The 22,839-nt window shown below is 48.8% G+C and overlaps 2 protein-coding genes across 2 annotated transcripts; both read left to right on the top strand.

Annotated features, from left to right (window-relative positions):
• Positions 1-1,359, top strand: EI90DRAFT_3147290 (peptidase S8/S53 domain-containing protein; the record flags this gene model as incomplete). The annotated part of the gene is made up of 4 exons (XM_039065517.1): positions 1-125; positions 182-288; positions 346-629; positions 694-1,359. The coding sequence occupies 4 exons, from the start codon at positions 1-3 to the stop codon at positions 1,357-1,359; spliced, it is 1,182 nt and encodes a 393-aa protein (XP_038909752.1).
• An 18,301-nt stretch (positions 1,360-19,660) lies between these two features.
• Positions 19,661-21,511, top strand: EI90DRAFT_3133168 (uncharacterized protein; the record flags this gene model as incomplete). Its single annotated transcript, XM_039064557.1, has 3 exons — positions 19,661-20,000; positions 20,062-20,138; positions 20,210-21,511. The coding sequence occupies 3 exons, from the start codon at positions 19,661-19,663 to the stop codon at positions 21,509-21,511; spliced, it is 1,719 nt and encodes a 572-aa protein (XP_038909751.1).
• Positions 21,512-22,839: the final 1,328 nt, after the last annotated feature.

Raw genomic sequence — 22,839 nt, 5'->3', positions numbered from 1 at the left:
ATGAAGTTCTCGGCAGCAGCAACTATTCTCGCTGTGATATCCACCACCACAACGGCCCTGGCTGCTCGTCTTCCTCTTCCTATCAAGACGTCGAGTGGTCCAGTCAAGCCCAACTCGTACATAGTGTATGTCAACCCTACAGGTCTCTCCGATTTGAAAGCTTAGCTAACTCGTTGATTAGCGTGTTGAAACCTGGCACAAACATGGAAGCTCATATCAAGGAACTCACTGAACTAGCCACTCGGAGCCCTGGGTCAGAACTATCAATCACTCACCAGTATGATGAAAGTTAGTATCGGAGAATCTTTCCCCTTGAAAAAAAATCTCATTATATCGTTATTTTAGGGGTTCTGCACGCTTACTCTGTACAAGCAATTGGTCCACCTCTTAATCGCATCCTCATTTCCCCCGACGTTGACTACGTTGAGGCTGATGGCATAGCTTCCATTAAATATGATGTCCACGAGGAGAATGAGGTAGAGCGCGAGGATGCTCCTTCTGAATTGACGGACGGTTTGGCTGAATTCGGGGGCCGCGCTGCGGGTGGGGCTGGTGTCGTTGTTTACGGGATAGATACCGGAATATACACTGCACACTCCTGCTTCGGTGGACGTGCTTCTTGGGGTGCCGTGCGTTTGCTCCCTTACTCGTTCCATCATATATGTTCACTCATCTCTGTTTGTCATTTTGCAGACCTTTGGCGGTTACGCCAGCAGGGATGGTAACGGCCATGGTACACACACCGCTGGGACAGCCGTCGGAACTACATATGGTGTGGCGACTTCGGCACGAATTGTCGCGATCAAGGTTCTCTCCGATCAGGGTAGTGGGTCCTACTCCGACATCATCTCAGGCGTCAACTTCGCTTATAACCAATTCCGAACGACTCGTGCTCCTTCCATCGCTACGATGTCCCTTGGCGGACCTTTGTCCACTGCGCTTAACAGTGCCGTCAATAATGCCATCGCCGGTGGATTGCACTTCACAATCGCTGCAGGTAACAGCGCGGTGGACGCAAGGAACACAAGTCCTGCATCTGTTATCGAAGCTAACACCATTGGCGCTATCGACGGCAGTACGAACAGGATAGCGTCCTTCTCCAACTACGGATCCATCATCGACGTTTTCGCCCCTGGTGTTAACATTTTGAGTGCTTGGATCGGTAGCACGACTGCCACAGCCAGGTTGAGCGGCACTAGCATGGCAACTCCATACGTTGCGGGTGTGCTTGCCCTTGCTCTAAGTGAATATGGTCAAGTGTCTCCGGCTGGCCTAAGTAATGCCTTGAAGACGCATGCCAGGCCAGTAGTCACGGGTCAGCCAGCGGGAACGACGAATTTGAGGGCATATTTTTGGTGATTTCCGATTCCATCTGAATGGACGTACATGCTGCCTGGTCTATTTTATCTTTACGTTTGCTTTGACATGTCTTTTCTAGTTACTTATGTCCAATAATTAGCACGCTTGCTTTGTTATGCATTCTCCTTCCTTGCTTCAGGTTTCGGCAACATAACTTGAAATCCGATGATCGTCTCAAAATTTTGCAATTTGTGAAAGCGGGAATTACTTGCTTTCTTTGAGCGGCTGGAGGTAAACCTGGTTGGCTTGAAGATTTACGCAGATGCACGAAAACGTATTCGCTCCGTGGATACTCATGAAACAAGTTGATTCGGACAGCGCTGGGCTGTCGGATTTATAAACCACGAAACAGTTCACCCTCGCGTGGACCGACGGACTTGTACCCAGTCCCACCCGCCGATGCTAGGAGAATAGCCAGAGGGGGAAGGGTGCGAGCCTGGTTGACCGATGAAACTAACTCAAAACAAATGTAAATCAAAAACTGCTCTCTCGCCATCATGCTGGTTTGAATACTGATTGTCCGCATTTACCAGTCATTCCATAGGTCTGGTGTTCCGCGCAGACGTTTAGCGTTAGGTCAGATACCTTCGGTAAGTGGGTTCCCGGTCATTTGCAATTCGGTGCTGGGTTTCACGTTCATGAGCTTGTCACCGTCTTTTCTCCCCTCGTTTAGATCTTGTTTGTTACCCCTCGGTCATGTGACAACGCGACAGCGTGCTCCCTGATGTAGCCTACAGCGAGTTTATAAGTAGGTATCATGAGGATGGGGATGTCGGGTAACAGTGGTAGGTCCCATGGCTTCTCTCGTGCTCTCCTCTATGCATGATACACTCGGTATTATTTGATATCCGGGACTACTTCGTTGATCTCTCTGTTTTCTGTCTGCTCTCCCTTTTCCTCGCTACCCTATCTCCTATCCGTCTTGTTGTGTATCTTGCCAATTTTGTGTATCTTTCTCGTTGCCCCTTTCATGTTTATACCCGGCTCACGTTATACCCGGCCCGACAATCGAGGTCAGTTTCATGTGGCTCGGGAAATCTCCATCGGAAGAGGTTCCACTTTAGCCCCTTAGGATGACGACATTCAGTGCCAAGTTACTTAACCCTCCCCCCTTAGCCGTCTTGGGACCTAAACCATCACTCAAAGAAATGGCTTTCAAAGGACCTTTGCAGCCCCAACCATTCACGATCGAAACGCCTCAGCAGGTGTTGGATGACATGAAGACGCTCATTAAGCTTGGGCGTCTGGCTCCAGCCACGTACGAGGGTACCCATCCAGAAGGCGGATTTGGTATATCCGACAAGTGGATTAAGGAGGCTAGGGAATTTTGGTTATCTGGCTTTGATTGGTGAGATAGTCCTCGTGCATGAAGGCTTTGGCATAAATCTCAAAGTATCACCTACGCAGGCGGGCACATGAAAAGCGCATTAATTCTTTTCCTAACTGGAGGGCCGATGTTACGGACGACGATGGAACTATTTATAATGTTCATTTCATTGGGGTCTTGTCTGACGATCCCAATGCTGTTCCCCTCGTTTTGTTGCACGGGTGGCCGGGTAAGTGAAGTCCCATTTCGTCTGCATATTGTCATGTATTTAAAGGGATATTCAGGGTCGGTCCTCGAATTCCTTGAGATCATTCCTATCCTTCAGGAATCAACGTCCCCGCCATTCCATATTATTGCGCCTTCCCTCCCTGGGTATGGCTGGACGTCCGGCCCGCCCCCACACGTCAATTTCAATATTTCAGGAATAGCCCGAATCATAGACAAATTGGTGACTGGGCTTGGCTTCCGAGACTATGTTGTTCAAGGCGGAGACATTGGCTCTCATGTTGCACGCGCCCTCGGAGCAGGGGCCCCAAATTGCAGAGGTAATTCTCACACACATGTTTCATGTTCACTCATTGATGTCTCCGAATGCGTCACTAGCTGCTCACAGTGAGTCGAGTTCGTTCTCTCCAATGGAGATGGGATACTGATCCCGTTGTGCAGTCAACATGTTTTTCGCTAAGGAGGCTCCTGCAGAAGGACTTCCCCTTACGTCTGCAGACCAAGAGAGACTTAAAAACATACTAAAGTTCAAGACAACAGGCTTTGCGTATGCATACGAGCATGCCACTCGGCCTAGCACCATTGGCCATGTTTTGAGCAGCAATCCTATCGCTTTGTTGGCTTGGTAAGTGCTCTCGTCGGGGCACTAGCATCTACTCAACCAGCTGATCGGAAAATTTGGTACTCTAGGATCGGCGAAAAATTCCTAGCATGGACCGATCCCGAGTCGACTCCATTGTTGGACACCATTCTTGCGATGGTGACAGTATACTGGGTAACGAATAGCGCTTCAACTAGTCTCTATCCATACAGAGCTGTCAGTTCGAAACATCTAGATAATAATCTTAACTGACACTCCTCAAAATAGACGGCAAGGGACGACCCCCACCCATATCTCACCATTAAAAAGCCTTTCGGATACTCCATCCTCCCCAAGGAGATTCTACCCTACCCTTCAAGCTGGGTGGGTTACAAATCGAATCTTGTGTTTGTGCGGGAACATAAAAAGGTGAATCTTAGGACTCAACAAAATCCTCTTTCAGCTATTCAACTAATTGACTGAACACTTTGAGGGAGGACACTTTGCGGCCCTTGAATGCCCTCGTGAATTTGCGGAGGATATTATTGAGTTTGTGTCCACACTGCACAAATTTGAAACTTCCCCCGAGTCAGGCTCAGACTGATTGCAGGGCACGGCTCGAGCATCTCGACATGACCGATAACGAATGGTTGGAGGATGAATATAACGTTTTTTGTATATGTATACTAGTTGTAAATCAAAGTCGCAGTGATGGGGAAACTAGTGTCGATGACCTGAATACCCTGCGGGCCACGACATCACGAGGCACACCGTAGCGTAACATGAGAGGGGGACTTTCTATACATGATGTGAGGGTAATGTGGTTGGTGTCTGGTGTCAATGATACTCGGGTTCTAGCTGTGTGTTTGTTTTTTGGTACGGTGTGTACTGATAGATGCTCGAAATCCCTGTCACACTCGCTATTCCCCTCCTTAACCCTAATATTCGATTATCGGCTGATTTCCATTTATCTTTGTCCAATACCCTAACATCGATAGGCATGTTTATAGTTATCAGGACGTCTCGGATTTTCCCACAGTCCGGCCATGTTGGTAGCAAGCCGCTTCACCATTGAAATAGGCTGTTTAGGCCCTATCTGAAGCATAAAAAACCACCCCTTGATAGGGTGGGATAACTGCATAATGAAGAAGCGACTAATATAGAATATTTCATCACTTTCAGCATCAGAATTTGACTAATTTCAGACCTCTGCTCTGCAGATAATACACTCGGTTGGTATTATTTGATATCCGGTACTACTTCCTTGATCTTTTCTGTTTGCTCCCTCCCACCCTATCTCCTATCCGTCAGGTTGTGTATCTTGTCAAATTTCTATGCACCCGGCCCAACAATCGCTCGGTCTCTCAAGAAATCTCATTGAAAGAGGATCCACTTTACCATTCCTAGTGCCACTCGTCCAAGTTATATAACCCCCCCTTGATCCCCAACCGTCTTGGATCCTAAACAATCACTCAAAGAAATGGCTTTCAAAGGACCTTTACAGCCTCGACCATTCACGATCGAAACGCCTCAGCAGGTGTTGGATGACATGAAGACACTCATTAGGCTTGGGCGTCTGGCTCCAGCCACGCACGAGGGTACCCATCCAGAAGGCGAATTTGGTATATCCGACGAGTGGATTAAGAATGCTAGGGAATTTTGGTTGTCTGACTTTGATTGGTGAGATGGTCCTCGCCGCTTTTCCCACGATGGCATGAATCTCAAAGCATCGCCTACGCAGGCGGGCACATGAAAAGCGCATTAATTCGTTTCCTAACTGGAGGGCCGATGTTACGGGCGATGATGGGTCTATTTATAATGTTCATTTCATTGGGGTTTTGTCCGACGATGCCAATGCTGTTCCCCTCATTTTGTTGCACGGGTGGCCAGGTAAGTGCCATTGCCATTTCGTCTGCATATCGCTATGTATTAAAAGGGATATTCAGGATCGGTCCTCGAATTCCTTGACATTATTCCTATCCTTCAGGAATCGACCTCCTCGCCATTCCATATTATTGTGCCTTCCCTCCCTGGTTTTGGCTGGACGTCCGGCCCGCCCCTACACGTCAACTTCAATATTGCGGGAATAGCCCGAATCATAGACAAATTGGTGACTGGGCTCGGCTTCCGAGACTATGTTGTTCAAGGCGGAGACATTGGCTCTCAGGTTGCACGCATCCTCGGAGCAGGGGCCCCAAATTGCAGAGGTAATTTCTGTCATTCACATGTTTCATGTTCGCTGGCTTAATGTCCCCTAATGCGTCACTAGCTGCTCACGGTGGGTTGAGTTCGTTCACTCCAACGAGGATGGGATACTGATCCCGTTGTGCATCAGTCAACATGTTTTTCGCGAAGGAGGCTCCTGCAGAAGGACTACCTCTTACACCTGCAGACGAAGTGAGACTTAAAAACATACTAAAGTTCCACACAACAGGCTTTGCGTATGCAAACGAGCATGCGACTCGGCCTAGCACCATTGGCCATGTTTTGAGCAGCAATCCCATCGCTTTGTTGGCTTGGTAAGTGCTCTCGCCGGGGCACCCAGTATCTACTTGGCCAGCTGATCGGGGAATTTGGTACTCTAGGATCGGCGAAAAACTCATAGCATGGACCGATTCGACTCCGTCGTTGGATACCATTCTTGCGATGGTGACGGTATACTGGGTAACGAATAGCGCTTCGACTAGTCTCTACCCATACAGAGATGTCAGTTCGAAACATCTGACACAACTCCGATGATAATTTTAGCTGACACTCCCCAAACAGGCGACAAGGCAGGAGCCATCTCTCAGCATTAAAAAGCCTTTCGGATACTCCATCCTCCCTAAGGAGGTTCTACCCTACCCTCCAAGTTGGGTTGGTTACAAATCGAATCTTGTGTTTGTGCGGGAACATAAAAAGGTGAATCTTAGCATCAACAAAAATCCTCTTTCAGCCATTCAAACTGACTGAACTTGATTAAACACTTTGAGGGAGGACACTTTGCGGCCCTTGAATGCCCTCGCGAGCTCGCGGGGGACATTATCGAGTTTGTGTCCACACTGCACAAATTTGAAACTTCCCCCGAGTCAGGCTCGGCCTGATTGCAGGGTACGACCCGGGCATCTCTACACGAACCAATAACGAATGGTTGGAAAATGAATGTTATGTATACTAGTTGTAAAATCAAGTCGCAGTGATTGCGATGACGGTTCTGTACACAATGGAATAGATTCGGCCAACTCCGCGTCATCCTCTTGTTTCAACCGAGCAGAACTCGGTCAGTTCTCGATCAAGAACCATGACACCTTTATGTTATGGGGAAGTTTGTCTGACTAATCAAGTGCTTTACCAAGCTGCATCATCCGGCATACTCCAGCAGTACTGTTAAAATCCAACCTGATCTTTACGGCTGACAGCAACTCGGGCAATCGAAATGACTTTCAAAGGACCTCTTCAACCTCAACCATTCACGATCGAAACCCCTGAGCATGTGTTGGATGGCATGAAGACACTCATTAGGCTAGGACGCCTTGCTCCAACCACGTACGAAGGCACTCATCCAGAAGCCGGACTTGGTATATCCGATGAATGGATTAAGAATGCGAAGGAAGCTTGGCTATCTGACTTTGACTGGTGAGATGATCCTCACGGCTCCTCCAGCCAGGATGGCATCAATCTCAAAGTATCCCTTTACGCAGGCGAGCCCATGAGAAGCGCATAAATTCTTTTCCTAACTGGAAAGTCGACGTTACGGACGATGATGGATCCATTTATAATGTTCATTTCATTGGTGTCTTGTCTGACGATGTCGATGCTGTTCCCCTGATTTTGCTGCACGGGTGGCCAGGCGCGTGCAATGCTATTTTATCTGCACCTCGCTGCATACTGAAGAGCATGTTTAGGATCGATCATCGAATTCCTTGACATCATTCCTCTCCTTCAGCAATCGAAATCCCCGTCATTCCACATTATTGTGCCTTCTCTTCCCGGTTATGGCTGGACGTCAGGTCCACCCGCACACGTCAATTTCAATATGACAGGAATCGCAAGGATCGTAGACAAATTGGTGACTGGGCTCGGCTTCCGAAACTATGTTGTTCAAGGCGGAGATATTAGCTCTCATGTTGTACGCGTTATTGCATCAAAAGCCCTACATTGTAGAGGTAATTGTGTCATACGATCGTACACATATTTTGAGTGTTTACTCATTTGGTGTCACTTAATGCATCACTAGCTGTTCATGGTGCGTTGAGACTGTTCTCTCGATTGAGATAGCGTATTGATCCCGCTGCGCAGTCAACGCGTTTTATGCCAAAGAAGCACCCGCAAGGGGACTACCTCTTACGCCTGCAGATGAAGAGAGGCTCAAAAACACACGGAACTTCTTTGAAACAGGTTCTGCGTATGCATTCGAGCATGCCACTCGGCCTAGCACCATTGGTCATGTATTGAGCAGCAATCCTATCGCTTTGTTAGCTTGGTAAGTATTCTCATTCGGGGGGTTACCCGGCGTCCCTTCTGATTCGGGGAGTAATGGCACTCTTTAGGATTGGCGAAAAGGTCATAGCTGGGACCGATTCAACTCCATCGTTGGATACTATTCTTGCATTGACGACGGTTTACTGGGTAACGAATAGTGCTTCGACTAGTCTCTACCCGTACAGGACCGTCAGTTTGAAATATCTGTTGCGCGATTGGATGTCCTGACGCTTCCCATAAAATAATAACCCAAAGGACGACTCACCATATATCAGCGTTAAAAAGCCCCTCGGATATTCCATCTTTCCCAAGGAGGTTTTGTCCCCCCCTCCAAGCTGGGTTGGTTACAATACGAACCTTGTGTTTGTGCGGGAACATCAAAAGGTGATTTTCTCGCACTTGACGAAAAACCATTCAACTGACTGAATGCAGGGCGGACACTTTGCGGCCCTTGAGTGCCCTCACGAGCTTGCGAAAGATATTATCGAATTCGTGTCCACGCTGCACAAATTTGAAGAGTCCTCGAGCGCGAACTTATGAATGGTGACAAGACCAACAATAAATAGTTCAGGAAATCGTAGATGTAGCATTTCTTGTATGTACATCAGTTGTAAATCAAGTCGCAGGAACTGTCGAACGACAGTGCGAGGGGCGAGATTGTGGGGACTTCAAAATCAGAAGCCAAGATAGTCGGTCACATTTCAATGTATGCTTGGTTCGCAAAAAAAAACTTGTCTCCCTTTCACAGTCATCGCGGGCGTAAGCCCTTCCTCACACAACTTGTGTTGCAACCCACTCAAGTCCGAACTTCGGTGCTTCGACTCACGAAAAGCAGCGCCCCTGGTTGGTGGCCTCATGTCTTCCCCGCCTGATTCGAAGTAGTGAATGAAACCGCTTGATTTACATTATTCCACGCTGGATGAAGTTACAGGTTACACAGGTGGTCGCCTCATCAGTCGCTTATGGCAATGACCACCCTACAAAATTGACATAGTAGAAGCCCTAGAATGGAGCAAGGAGCTCCTCGCTAAGTCGCCACAACCTTTCGGCATTCTCCTATAGACACGGAGATCAGCAGACGAAATTTCAACAGGGACAACCAAAAAAACGAACGTACATCTGTTATCACCGGAGCGACGTCCTTGCTAGCAGCGGGCTGGTTATCTAGTAGGAAGGCCCCACTATGTGGCAGGAGTGAGGGGTCTAAGGCGGCTACGACTTCACTGAACCATTCCAAACAAATGACATCACAATCCGCTCACGAGGACAAAGGACAAAGATGACTTACGTTCCAGCTCCCTCAGCCATGGTCCTCCAGTGTGGATGTTCCCTTTTGGTACCATCCTCATTCAAAAACCCCAAGGCCACTCGTTCATCCAAAGGCATAGACAAATTCATGTTCGTCTCCACTATGCCAGGGGACAAAGAGTACGCGACAATGTTGTCCGTTGCAAACTTCCTCGCAATCCCACGAGCATGAAGGATGTTTGCTGTTTTGCTTAGCATATAACCTTCAGCCTTTGTGTATTCTTCCGGTCGTTTGATGAATGCAGGATCGTCCCATCGGAAGCCGCCAGGAGCTTGTGTGAAGCTGTAGACAAAACTGGAGACCACGACAACACGGGCCGGATATTCTGGTGTCGCGGCCTCGCGTAGACGTGGCAAGAGGAGGTTGGTAAGTAGAAAATGGCCGAGGTGATCTCCTCCGAACTGAGCCTCGAACCCTTCTTTGGAGCGGTGGAGGGTCTCGAACAGTGCCGTTGCAGCGTTGTTTATCAGTATCTACAAAGGAACCTGGTTTTAGGTCGCACTGCCTTACGGACCGACGAGATTCTCTGAGCACTTACATGAATAGGTTCCGTGATTTCTAAAGCGCCACTGCGAATGGACTCCACAGATGTCAAATCAGCTACTATCGGGATGATGTTCGCTGACGGCACATCTTTCTTGATGGAAGTAACGCTCTCGTTGATACTATGTAAAATTAATTCGTATCTCGAGAACGGAATTCCACTATGGAGGGAAGCATACCGATCCTTGTTACGACCAGTCACATAGATCAACTTGGCATAAGGAGCAATTGCACGAACGACTTCAGTGCCAAGTCCTCCGGGCGATACGCCAGTTACAACGACTATAACCAACAACCAGCTCGAATTATCCGGTTTAGAGTATATGTGAGGCTACCGACCGTTTTTCCCTATGAGTCGGTCTTTGAGCTCGTTGACGGCGTCTTCGGCAGTTGTTTTGGCATTGTAAGGTGCCATGCTGGTGGTTGATACTTCAGGTATTACAAGTGAGGTTTAAGGGACTGGATGAAGTTGATGAAGTTGAGGATCCAAAACCTTGGGCTCCTTTATACGTTTTGAACGCTTTCTTAGTAAGAACGTGGGGTTCAATATTGCTACGGTGCTGGGCTCGTGAATGCCGCTCATATTATGTTGTACAGTTTCTTATCTAAGTGAGTCAAATGACCCGGACGTTACGAATGACGTAATCCATCATCTGAGTCATTCAGTTCTCAAGTTGTGGTGAGCGCAAGATAAGCCATCAGTAAGGGGTTGAAAAGCAAAGCTGAGCAAGTCAGGTAGCCAAAACGTCAGTCAGCGGTGACGATGGGTCCTACAAGCTGAGAAAGAGAAGTTTGATGCTAGATTACAGAAAGTGGAGGCTAAGAGGGCTCGAGATACCCCAACCACGCCTCAGAAACGAGCAGATAATTCCAGGGGGTGACCATGCAATCGAAGTGACACATTGGGTGGAACAGTCATGGGGGACACGATTGGAGAGCTCCGTTTGTGGCCGTGGAAGAGCCAAGGCCAGAGGGAGGTCTGCATGGTTCAAAGCAGGCAGGCCTGTGCGGCAGCGCCGAACAGAGACACAAACCACAGAAGGGATGCTCACATCACAGAATATCTTGGCATCAAGGTGACGTGACACGTCGGAACCCTCAATGTCTTCAAAGATGACACTTACATAAATGGTGTTGATAATCGTTTTAGTTCCGAGGTCCGTCCATATTAACCATGCACGAAATAACCGACTGATTCACTGTCACCAATCACTGAAAAGAGACACAAAATTGAAATGTCCAATTATCAAAGCAGGTCGTCACAAATTGCAAACGCGAAAGCCGTTCGTTCAGCTTAGCCACTTCACCCCAGGAAGTAGTGCTGCGCGCAAGTGCTAAGAAAGACCTCATCATCTCATCGTTTCTGCAGTACTACTAGCGTAACATAAATCAGCACACGGCTGATATCCGAACGGTCCGAGGCCAGATCTTTGAGTGCCATCTGGCATCCGTGCAAGTTGCTAAGGTCAAGAGGACCTCGGAGCCTTGGAATGTTTATGTGCATGCCGGACTAGCGGCGGGCCCCCGCCGTGATGACGATGGCCAGAGATGGCCAGATGATCATCCCATCAAGCAGTGTCTCGACAGCTCGTCTGGAGCTTTGCTGGCCAAGTTCACGCGAAGGCAAGGGCCAGGCCGTGGGAATGATTTCCGTGAACAAATGAATCATCATATCTAGTTATCAAAGTAACCTGAACCCTAATAGCCGACAGCTATCTTGGAACTCGAGTCATCATTTTGCAATCATTCAGCAAAATGTCTTTCAAAGGACCTCTTGAGCCTCAACCATTCACGATCGAAACGCCTGAGCAAACGTTGAATGACATGAAGACACTCATTAAGCTGGGACGCCTTGCTCCAACCACGTACGAAGGCACTCATCCAGAAGCCGGACTTGGTATATCCGATGAATGGATTAAGAATGCTAGGGAAACTTGGCTATCAGACTTTGATTGGTGAGATGATCCTCATCTGTCCTCCAGGATGACACAAATCTCAAGAATCCCATACGCAGGCGGGCCCATGAGAAGCGCATCAATTCTTTTCCCAACTGAAAAGTCAACATTACGGACGATGATGGATCTATTTATAATGTTCATTTCATTGGTGTCTTGTCTGACAATGCCAATGCTGTTCCCCTGGTTTTGTTGCACGGGTGGCCAGGTACGTACAGTGCAATTTCGTTCTTTGATATTTCCGTATCAAAGCAGTTTCTAGGATCTATTTTTGAATTCCTTGACATCATTTCCATCCTTCAGCAGTCGCAATCCCCGTCATTTCACATCATTGCGCCTTCTCTCCCCGGCTATGGTTGGACGTCCTGCCCACCCCCGCACGTCAATTTCAACAACACGGGAATAGCGAGAATCGTAGACAAATTAATACGTTGTTCAAGGGGGAGATATTGGCTCCCATGTCGCACGCGTTCTCGGATCAAAAGCCCCGGATTGCAGAGGTAATTCTACCATACATATTTTATATTCACTCATTTGATATTGCAACTACATAGCTGTTCACCGTAAGCTGGGATCGTTCGCTCCAATTGGGATATGATACTGATCCCACTGCGCAGTCAACATGTTTTTCGCTAGGGAGGCACCCGCAGAAGGATTACCTCTTACGCCTGCGGACGAAGAGAGATTCAAAGTCTCACAAAAATTCAGGATGACAGGTTTGGCATATGCAATGGAGCATGCCACTCGGCCTAGCACCATTGGTCATGTGTTAAGTAGCAATCCTATCGCTTTGTTGGCTTGGTAATTATTCCCATTGGGCCACTCTGCGTCCTACTCGACCGGCTGATTGGGACTATGGTGTTCTAGGATTGGCGAAAAGCTCATAGAATGGAGCGATTCGACTCCGACGTTGGATACCATTCTTGCGATGGTGACGGTTTACTGGGTAACGAACAGTGCTTCGACTAGTCTCTACCCATATAGGGGTGTCAGTTCGAAATATTTGTCACAATTGGACGACCCTATCTAACCCCAGACAGTCAGGTGACGATCCTTCAGCATATATCAGCATCAAGAAGCCCCTCGGATACTCCATCTTCCCTAAGGAGATCCTCCAAGCTGGCTCGGTTACAACACGAACCTTGTGTTTGTACGAGAACATCAAAAGGTGAGTCTGACGCCTTGGCGCTTTTTTTCAGCCATTCGACTGATCAACTGAACGCTTCATTCGCCTCGAGGGAGGACACTTCGCAGCCCTTGAATGCCCTCAAGAGCTTGCGGAAGATATTGTTGAATTCGTCTCCATGTTACACAAGTTTGAAAAGGCCGGATGAATATCCCCTTGTCAAGGGCATAGCATCTTGGCCAATAACCTGAATGTACGCATACCAGTTGTAAATAAAAGTGACAATGATGCAGTTGAGCGATGGTTCGAGGGATGAGATGTGCGACACGACTGAAGCTTTGCGTATCAGGGTTACATTAGAAGACCTTGCGTCCGAGGAGGGTCAACATCAAGTTGAACCCGTGGAGTAGAGCCGGAAAGAGGCACAGGCCCCACCCAGAAAGGGATCCTCAGATCACAGAATGTCTCCGCATCAAGAAGACCGACACTTCGGGACCGAGTTGCGCTGTCCGGGGACCATCCGAATGCCTATCATGGATCACATCCCAGTGACAGTGACCCTCTTGACCTCAACGTCCACTGCCAGTGTTCGCCTCGGGAGGCGTACTCGAAAGTTAGATTTGGCCTCGGCCGTTCGCCACCAGAGCGCTCCACTAGGCACTAGGCGACAAGAAGACACTCATTCAGAGGTGAATGGGGACCACAAATCCTATTAGGCGGGTTAAATCGTCATGACCCCGACGTGGTACGTTAGGCGCGCTCATGAAGAGTGCATTGATCCACTCCCGAGTCGGAAGGTCCACATTGGGTGAAATGATGGCTCATTTCTAACGTCCATTTACTGGAATCCTATCAAGATGCTGATGCTATACTGCTAGAATAGTTGCGAGGATAACCAGGTAATCCTAGGTTGCGTTAGGAGATTTAGAGCACTACCCTAGATCCCTAGCTTGGGGAACCCAGGCGTTCTTTGAAGACGCGTCTCGTCAAAAACCTGGCCCAAGAATACGCGCGACACAACTGACGGGGGTTCAAGGCGCTTAATCATAGATAGCGATCAAGGCGGCTTCGGCTAGGACAACTTCTTGACGATCTTAGATGTGAAGCCCTGTTCTAAATAGGTATGATAGCCCAGCACATTCCACCGAGAAGGAACAGTGCATGTGATGAAGCTCGGAAGCTGTCCGGCGGACCCTGAGTGTGGATCCCTTGGAATTGGCACCGTGATGGTGAGGACACTTTACGGGAGTCCCCGATTTGCGCCTCACAGCCAGAAAACGCCCTAGGGTGCGGAGGCCGTATTTCCATCACGGCGACAAAGAACGAATCTCTTTTGAGGGGCGAGATTCCTGGGCTCCCTGAAAACGGTTATCCTTTTCCGAAAGCTAGTTGGGCGCTTTTCTATTCAAGACTCGGGACTAGCTGGAGTAAGGAGAATGCGTGTTTGCCTCCATGGAAGAATAATAGCTTCCCTGAGCCGGGACGTGCCTTGAAGACAACACCGAGTGCGACCCGGGTTGGCGCCCGGCGCGCACATCCCTCCAAAACACCCCAGACTGGCAGGCATCGATAATAACGCTGTACTAGAAAAGAAGCGATGTGGTGAGGATCTGTATGCCAGGCCAGCGACGTTAGCAATAAAGGTCTGTGGATTGTGGCCAGAAGGAAGCGCAAGGCGCCGCCCACCCCAGCAGTCGGGTTTCCGTCAACTAGGCGGAGCTCTGCCGTAAGAAAGCAAGCAAATCAGTGACGCGAAGAGGAGCAGAAAAGAAACGTTGGTGCTTCCAGCCTCCCGTTCCCAGCATTCTATCTGAAGGGGAAATCCGGCCAAGGGAACAGCGTTGCCATAAAGCTGTCGGTTGAAAAAAAAAAATTGAACGATTTTTGGGTCCGATCGTGGGAAACGCACTATGTTCGACAAATTTGAGGCTACACCATTCCATGGCAGAGGTAACATTTTTCGGTTCAGTTTTGCCCACTGTGGTCTAACGTGGAAAACAGGCCATCGAGCCTCTAAAACGGTGGGGAAGAGTTACTTCGTCGTTGCCGAAGCGGCATGCCTTGGTAGTTCTCGTCCTCGCTTGGGTATTTTTCCTCCAGCTCTCTGGCCTTTCTCTCTTCACGAGAGGGTTCCTCTTAACTCGGTTAGCCCTTGAAACGAAATCCTCCTGTGAACCGAAAAAGGAGTGTTCCCTGGGGGCTACTCACAAAAGGGCCCTTTTTCTCATCATCGACGCTTTGCGATTCGACTTCATCTCCCCGAACCCACCTTTGCCGACATCGCGATACTCCCACAATGTCCTTACTTTACCACGGGAGCTGACTGAGGCTTATCCAAGACACTCGTTCGTATTCAATGCATTCGCGGATCCACCAACGGCGACGCCTCAGAGGATCAAAGCTCTCATGACTGGATCATTACCAACTTTTGTAGATATTGGGTCAAGTTTTTCGGCTTCAGCCATTGAAGAAGACAATCTCATTTTCCAGATGCGTGCTGCCAACAGGAACGTGGCGTTCGCTGGCGATGACACTTGGATGCATACTTTCGCGAATTCCTTCGCTCAAAACATGACATTCCCTTATGATTCTTTCAATGTGGAGGACTTGCATTCTGTTGACGAAGGAGTGATTCGCCACCTGTTTCCTTTGCTTGACGCTGGAGAAAACTGGGGTCTCATGATTGGCCACTTCTTGGGAGTTGACCATGTTGGGCACAGGTTAGGACCAGATCATCCGGCTATGAGGTCAAAACTTGAACAAATGGATGACGTATTGCGACGGGTTGTCAATGAAATGGATGACGACACGCTCCTGGTTGTCCTTGGTGACCATGGTATGGACGCAAAAGGCGACCACGGCGGCGATGGAGATTTGGAAACCTCCGCGGCGATGTGGGTATACAGCAAAAGCGTTCCTCTTTCCGATGGATCAGCAAACGTACCATCTCTAATGCGCAGCACCCGCACCTTCCCGAGGTCTTCAGCTCCTCATCGGTCCATTCAGCAGATTGACATTCTTCCGTCCATTGCATTCTTGTTGGGTTTACCAATCCCGTTCAACAATCTTGGTTCGATCATCCCCGAGTTCTTCATGCGATCTACCACCTCTTCCTACTTCTCATCTCCTACGTACATCCTCGACGATGTCATGCGACTCAACGCCAAGCAAGTGCTTTCGTACTTGCGCGCTTACGCGGCGAGTCCTTCAGGTGGAGAACTTCAGGATACGATTGCTGCGTTGGAAACCGCTTATTCCGAGGCGGAATCGTTGAGCGGTAGAGATGCTACCCTAGCATTCTTTTCTTTCACCCGTCAGGCTCTGACCCACTGCCGTTCGTTGTGGGCTCAGTTCAACGGTGTATTGATGATGACTGGGCTCGTTATCTTGGTTGGCTGTCTACCTGTCTTGGCAGTTTTATATTATTCGCTTGCGAACTGTAGGGATTCGTGGGAAGAGGTGGGTCAGGGGGTCATTATATTGGGATGGGGAAGTGCTGTCATCGGAGCACTGGTTGGAGTGTTAGCAACGAGCCTTCGCGCACGATATGCGCTATCATGGTATAAGCTTTCGGCAATGGACATCATTCTTGCCTCCTCTACCGTCACTTCCCAATTCGCAATGCTCGTTGTCAACCTGCCATCAATCCTCCCGAACGCTCGAGGACACCTGTGGACAGCTTCCAAGTCAAAAACCATCTTTCCAGTTATTGTGACCTTACTTCATTCTATCTCATTCACATCTAATTCTTTTATTTTATGGGAAGATAAAATGACGCTCTTCCTACTGGCATCATTAGTCCTCCCTTCAGTCGTCGCTGCGTTCTCAGTACCGTTAATTACCCTTCGTCGGCGCATCCTCTTCTTGTCAGCAGTATTGACTGCTCTCTTTCGCTTGTCATCCTTCAGTACTGTCTGTCGCGAGGAGCAACATCCGTATTGCCATGTCACCTTTTATTCGTCGTCGACACGCCCTTTGTCTCCAACTCTTGTGGTGCTCCTCTCACTTCCAATTGCGTATTACCTCCCTTATTTAATCCTTCAAAGATTCCTAGCGCCATCTAAATCCGATAAAGGCGCGGCACCCTTCATTGTTGGGACTTTATGGAAGTATTGTCTTCTTGGTGCGACCATTTATTGGCTTATGGAGTGGTCCGAAAGTTTCTTTGCGGATGCAATATCCTTCGGGTGGTTACAGTTGAGCCTTTCTGTTCGCACCGTCATCGCTAGAACTGTGCTTGGTGGGACATTGTTTGGGGGATATGCCTATTGGTGGTCCGCCCCGCTCAACGTCGAGTTCCGCAGAGAGGATGCGAACGGGACAGACGCTATGTCTAGCGGGAGGGAGGGAAAGCAAATCGTTATATTGGGATGGGCGAACATGTATGGGTCAATGTACTTGATGTTCATTTTGCCCCTTTTCGGTTTGTTGTGGCTTGTGACGCAATTAACTGGCCAAGTGGTCCTTTCCTTGGGTCTAGCGAGTATCATGTGTTTTGTGGAATTGGTTGATGCCGAGCGGGATGCGCGGACATTACGTACCTCCGTGGAAGGAGTCAGTGGAGACGGAAACCCATCCTTTGCATCAGATGCTACCAATGGTGGCTCTTCGCCTGTTATGTCCTCCTCGGATCCTGCGAGAAGCCCAACCCTGGCGGAACCAGTAATCCTTTCCCTCCTCGCTCATCTTATCTTCTTCGGTACAGGCCATCAGGCTACTTTCTCCTCAATACAATGGAAAACGGCTTTCGTTGGTTTCCCTACTCTTACATATCCTTTCTCTCCAGCCCTCGTCTCGCTTAACACATTTGGACCCTTTTTGTTAGCTCCTTTGGCCGCTCCGCTCCTTGCTACATGGGCGATATCACCGCCCCAAAAAGGCCGCGTGCTCGTCTTGTCCGACTCGCTCCGTATTTCCGTCGGTGTCATCATATATTTCACTTCAGTCCTTATTGGCACTGCTACTAGCGCTGCGATTCTAAGGCGGCATTTGATGGTATGGAAGGTATTTGCGCCGCGCTTTATGTTGGCTGGCGTAGTGACTGTCGTGGTTGATATTGGTGTTGCACTGGCTTTGCTCGTTGGCGGAAAGAGAGGCGTCGATAAAGTGCGAGAAATATTTACAACAGATGTATAAAGGGTGTACGCTACCGTTTGTTCAATTCCTCGGTCGTCAGAGCTCCATGGAACGGGGGGACAGCTAGTGATCATTGCACTGATTGGGCATATATCAGGAGCTAGGCGGTCGCCCGGGGGACTTGAGCATATTCTTAATGAAGGATAATAGAACCAGACATGTGCATCTGAATGAGTGATTATGCCCGCCTTCGAGAAGACAAGCTCAACCAAGCTCAACTGCCTTCCATGTGGCCGGTGCAAGAGCGGCAGTGCCCGCTTGCTTTTCTTAGATTGGTTTACATAACAAGTTACATGCAACCTTCTTCCCGCTACTACAGCTCAGGAGGGGAGCTCTTGTTCACGATAAGAGCACGATAGTGGGGAACATTCCACACTTCCTTTTCGAACCATTACGAATCAAAAATAAACCCAAATGGGGTTGGTTGAAATGTACGATAAATGTTCTGACAGGAGACGCGGATGACACGTCAAAGAGACTGTCTGTGCGCGAATCAAGTCGTCTTCCTGGTGAGAGAAAATGATAATTAATCCGATTCTCCTGACAAAAACTTGTCCACGCTCCACTAGAACCATGTGGCCAGTGATGCTAGATATAAATGAGAAAAAGCGGATGATTACAGGTGAAATGCCATCCCAGCTCAAATCCACGCATTTGACCCTTGGAGGAAGCCCAAACCCCTTCATTTATGGAGTTTTTCCGAGGGTTAAGCAACACGTTGCAAGCGCATTGGCGGACGAGTTTTCTGGCATCTGCGGAAGGTACGAACGCAAAGTGAGAATCGACTGAGAAGAAAAAAAGCCAAACTCCTGTCTGGAAAACCAGTGTGTTGATCAATATTTACGGCTCCGTGAAGATGGCCATATGGCCGGTACGCTTTGTGAAGATCGTCCCTGGCCTATCACCCATACACTTCAGACCTGTACGCGTCTAGCCACGCTCAATGACGAGAACTAGGGGCGTGATGATTGTGTTTGCACGGATAGCAAAACCCCATTGGAATTGCGCGACAAAAAAACTCAGGGGTCCTTTTTGGGACTGCCACGGAATCAGTTGATTTGCAAAACATCCCAACGTTCTTTCTTTCTCCGACCTTTGCGACTCCTTTGCTCCTTTGCCGGAGATTTTGCTACCACCGCCAAAGACCAATATCTTTGCCTTGTTTCCATGTTTTCGTTCTTTCCCCCTCCTTTCTTCCTATGTCCTATTTGGGCAATCTCGATGGACCTAGAACGGCAAGTCCTGTCGGGGCAGTGCCTTTCGGAGCAGTCAGGAGTAAAAGCCAACCCTTGGTTACTGTGCTCGTTTCGATGGCTCACACTTTATGTCCTAATCCAGCGCTTTGCTTTTTCCTGTGTTTCCATCCATATAAGCCCTGGGCTCTCGGGGATGAGAGAAGGGAAGCATTGAGACCCGTTCCTCTTGCCTCGCATGCGCGCTCTTCCACTTATTCACTACGTGACTAAGAGGTATTCAGTGGTTCTGGCGTAATACTGCACTCACTAGGGTGTCGGTATTGGCAGGGGTTATAAGGATAAGGCCCTCAGCATTCCCGCACCGTCTATAACTTTTTTACTCCCCCCAGTGAAAACTTCCGCATTTCTTAACCCTCCCAACCCAGAAGTGCCCTACTTAAGCGATGTCTGCGCTGGCTGATTCCCCACCAACCATGCGTTCGCCCTCATATCAAGACACACCGCGTCGACCTGTCTCGCCCTCGAACAAACGGCATCTCACTATTCTGCCTCGGTCCCTGAGCTCTAACTCCCTCGTTTCTGTGGGAGCCGTATCCCCAACAAATGTGACAGCTATGGATCGATTGTCTTGGACGCGACCGTCACCCGAACTTGACGCGTTCGACAACGCGTCAAATCGCGACATGTGTTCGGCTAGCGCATCCTCGCTCTCTTTGCATTTGACCTCGGAGGGACTTCAGTACTGTGTCGATCCTGATGATCTCCCATTTGCTGCCAGCGATGGTTCGTCCAATATTTACGCGCATGACGCAGCCAGCACTAAATGACTGATACGCTGGTCTAGGCTTATCTCTCAATGACGGATTTAGCGCCATTCCTTGTACTATGGGCGTTAGATCGAGGATTGACCTCCTTTCATTGGTCCGTTCAAATTTGATTTTTGGGTTAAAGCGTTGTTTTGATGTGCTTATTATTCCTCATTCCAAATGTAGATGGCTGAAGAGGACGAACTTTTTGCACTGCCTCCTCTAGAAAGCCCAAGTCTCCAGGAATCGTATTACTCTTCATCTTCTACCTGGTACAACGAACATTTCGAGATAGACCCCAGAACGTCACCGCGCCAACCCACTGAGTCATGGACGTCACAATTTGTCGATGCCTTACCTATATATCAAGGCTCTCCTCATTCAGTCATCTCCTCCGTACCTTATGACAATCCAAACGACGATCAGCACGAGCTTCCCCGCTCTCCATCAGTACTCTCCTTGCTCGACGCCGACTTTCAGGTGGGCGATCGCAGCGATGGCCAAAGTCCCCAATTTTTTAGAGGTTTGGGGGAAGAGGATGACTATCTCGATGCCATCGAACCACTCAGTGCGGCAGCGGAAATGTTTTTCGAATATCCTGAGTATCCACTGCCAACAGAAGAATCGTATCCGTCATCACCTCTTCCTTCACCCCTTTCCCCACTAGCCCCAAGCGATGCCATCGCCGACGTGGATGACACGGATGTAAACATCACCGTGGCGTTCAGCGCTAACGACTTGGTAGGAACGCATCCCGTGTCCACGTCGCGCATATCCTCGGCTCGAAACATGTCGATACGAACTCAAACTCGCGTCGAGGATTGCACAGCTGAGAGCCAAAAGAGCGCAATCCGAGCATTCTCACAGAAACTATCTCAATTGTTAAGAGGAAAAACGATTGCTAGTGGTTTAGGTGCACGATCATCGAAAAGGAGAGACCGAGCTACGACCCTCACATCACTGCGTTGCTGTGATTCGCCCAATTTGGCTATCCAGACTGCTACCGCACCATCAGGACAGCTGGTCGTACGGAGAAAGTACACGCTATCTATCGAAGTGGAAGTTGACGTTCCAACAAAGCCCAGCTCGACTACAATCTCAATAGAGGAAGGTGACTGTCATGATACCCCCCCATTCTCTCCACTCCCTCCGATACCTGCTTCCCCACTTCTTCCACCCCAGCCTCTCACATCTGAATCAATGCCCACCCGCGAAAGCGTTGATACCACCCGAACATCAGGTACAATGGTTCATTTTATTGACGGATGTAAGGCTAAATCCGATGGACCCTTGGAAAAATTCTTTCGACGCATGAAACGCCGAACTTGGAGTGGCCAAGGGTCTAGTCTCAATGCCAGTGTCAGTGCCTCCATGGCGATGGGTCGTGATGAGAACGGACGGGGACGCGGGGCTAGTCTTGCTTTGGATGAGATGACAGAGACGGAGATGGAAGAGCTGCGAAGACAGATGAGGAGGTATTCTACATGACGAATCCCCCTGCACAATCAGACTTTCCGCCTTGACGTTTGATGCTGTATTTTGTGATCTTTTGGTTTCTACCAGACGTTTGCATCGATCGGCGCATTGGGCTACATTCGGTCTTTGTTAGACTTTGTATTTGATGTAAGACTGATTTTCCCTCCGTTTGTTCTTTTTTCTTTTGAGCTGGCCCGTCAAATTTTTCGTCGTTTTTATTTATTTGGTCGTTTCCTTGCCAAGATCAGCGCCTCCTTTTTTAGTTTGTTGCTCAGTTGTAAACCAAAAGCTTTGTGCATGTCCATGCCATTATTTTGTCTTGATTGATTCGATTCTCTGATCTGTTAATTTGCCCTGGGTATCGACGCTACACCATACGCGGATCACCTTTTGTGAATAACTGTTCCCTTTGTTGGCTTCTCTCTCGAATTTCTTTCTAGTTTCATCCCTACTTTTTGGGTTCTGGCGACATTGCTGCATGAATTTATTTGTATTCAACCATGTAGAATAGTGCCAGCGGTATATAACGCTTCGACCTTTGTGCTACCATTGTCGGGATAGAAATTCTGAGGACTAAAATCCTACCTGGGCGGGAGACGCCGTTAGACTCCCATTGTGCCGATGTGTAAAAGCCTTGGGTACAGAGTCGCGTTCGAAGAGCGAGCGTACCGTATCAGGCTCGCAATGGGCGTGTGGATGTAATCGAGGTTGTGGGGGTTTTGTGCTTGATGTCCAGGGACAATGATTGTTCTTTCTCAATCGACCGCATGTAGGCCACCTCGCAACACGATATCTGCGTTGTGACGATAAAATTATCCTCTGCTTTAGGCAGGATCCCTACCTTTGGTTTCGAGGGGAAAAAATCAGCTTGCAGACCGGAGCGTCAGGAACAGGAAAGGCCCTGGATGGGGCATAACGACCATGTAAGATCTATCGAACATGATGGTTAACGGTTCCACATGATCTTGTCCAGCTGAGCAGGCCTGCGCGCCCAACAAGCTCTTCTTGCTGGGGTCAAATGAAGGATCATTGATATTGCAGTGCCCGTCTGTCCCTGACTTTTACATAAATACAGTAATACACATGTACAACGAGACACAAACAATGAAGGAAAAAGCATCATAGTGAGCAGCGCAAAAGAACTAGACAACTTGGCTAATATCGACAACGATCGGAGCTCGCATACGACCTTGGACCAAGAACCGAGTCCCATCTTTGCTAGCGCAAGGAAGGTAGAGGCCATTATTCCTCAATATTCGATCCCCGTACCATACTTGACCGTTAATCTGGTGCTTGTCAAGAATGATCGGGCGGTATTCTGGTGGGAGAAGCAGTTCAAG

This window comes from Cantharellus anzutake (genome assembly GCF_015039405.1).
Source record: "Cantharellus anzutake strain C23 chromosome Unknown EI90scaffold_98, whole genome shotgun sequence".
Classification (NCBI taxonomy): domain Eukaryota; kingdom Fungi; phylum Basidiomycota; class Agaricomycetes; order Cantharellales; family Hydnaceae; genus Cantharellus; species Cantharellus anzutake.
This window is presented reverse-complemented; position numbering and strand designations above follow the sequence as displayed.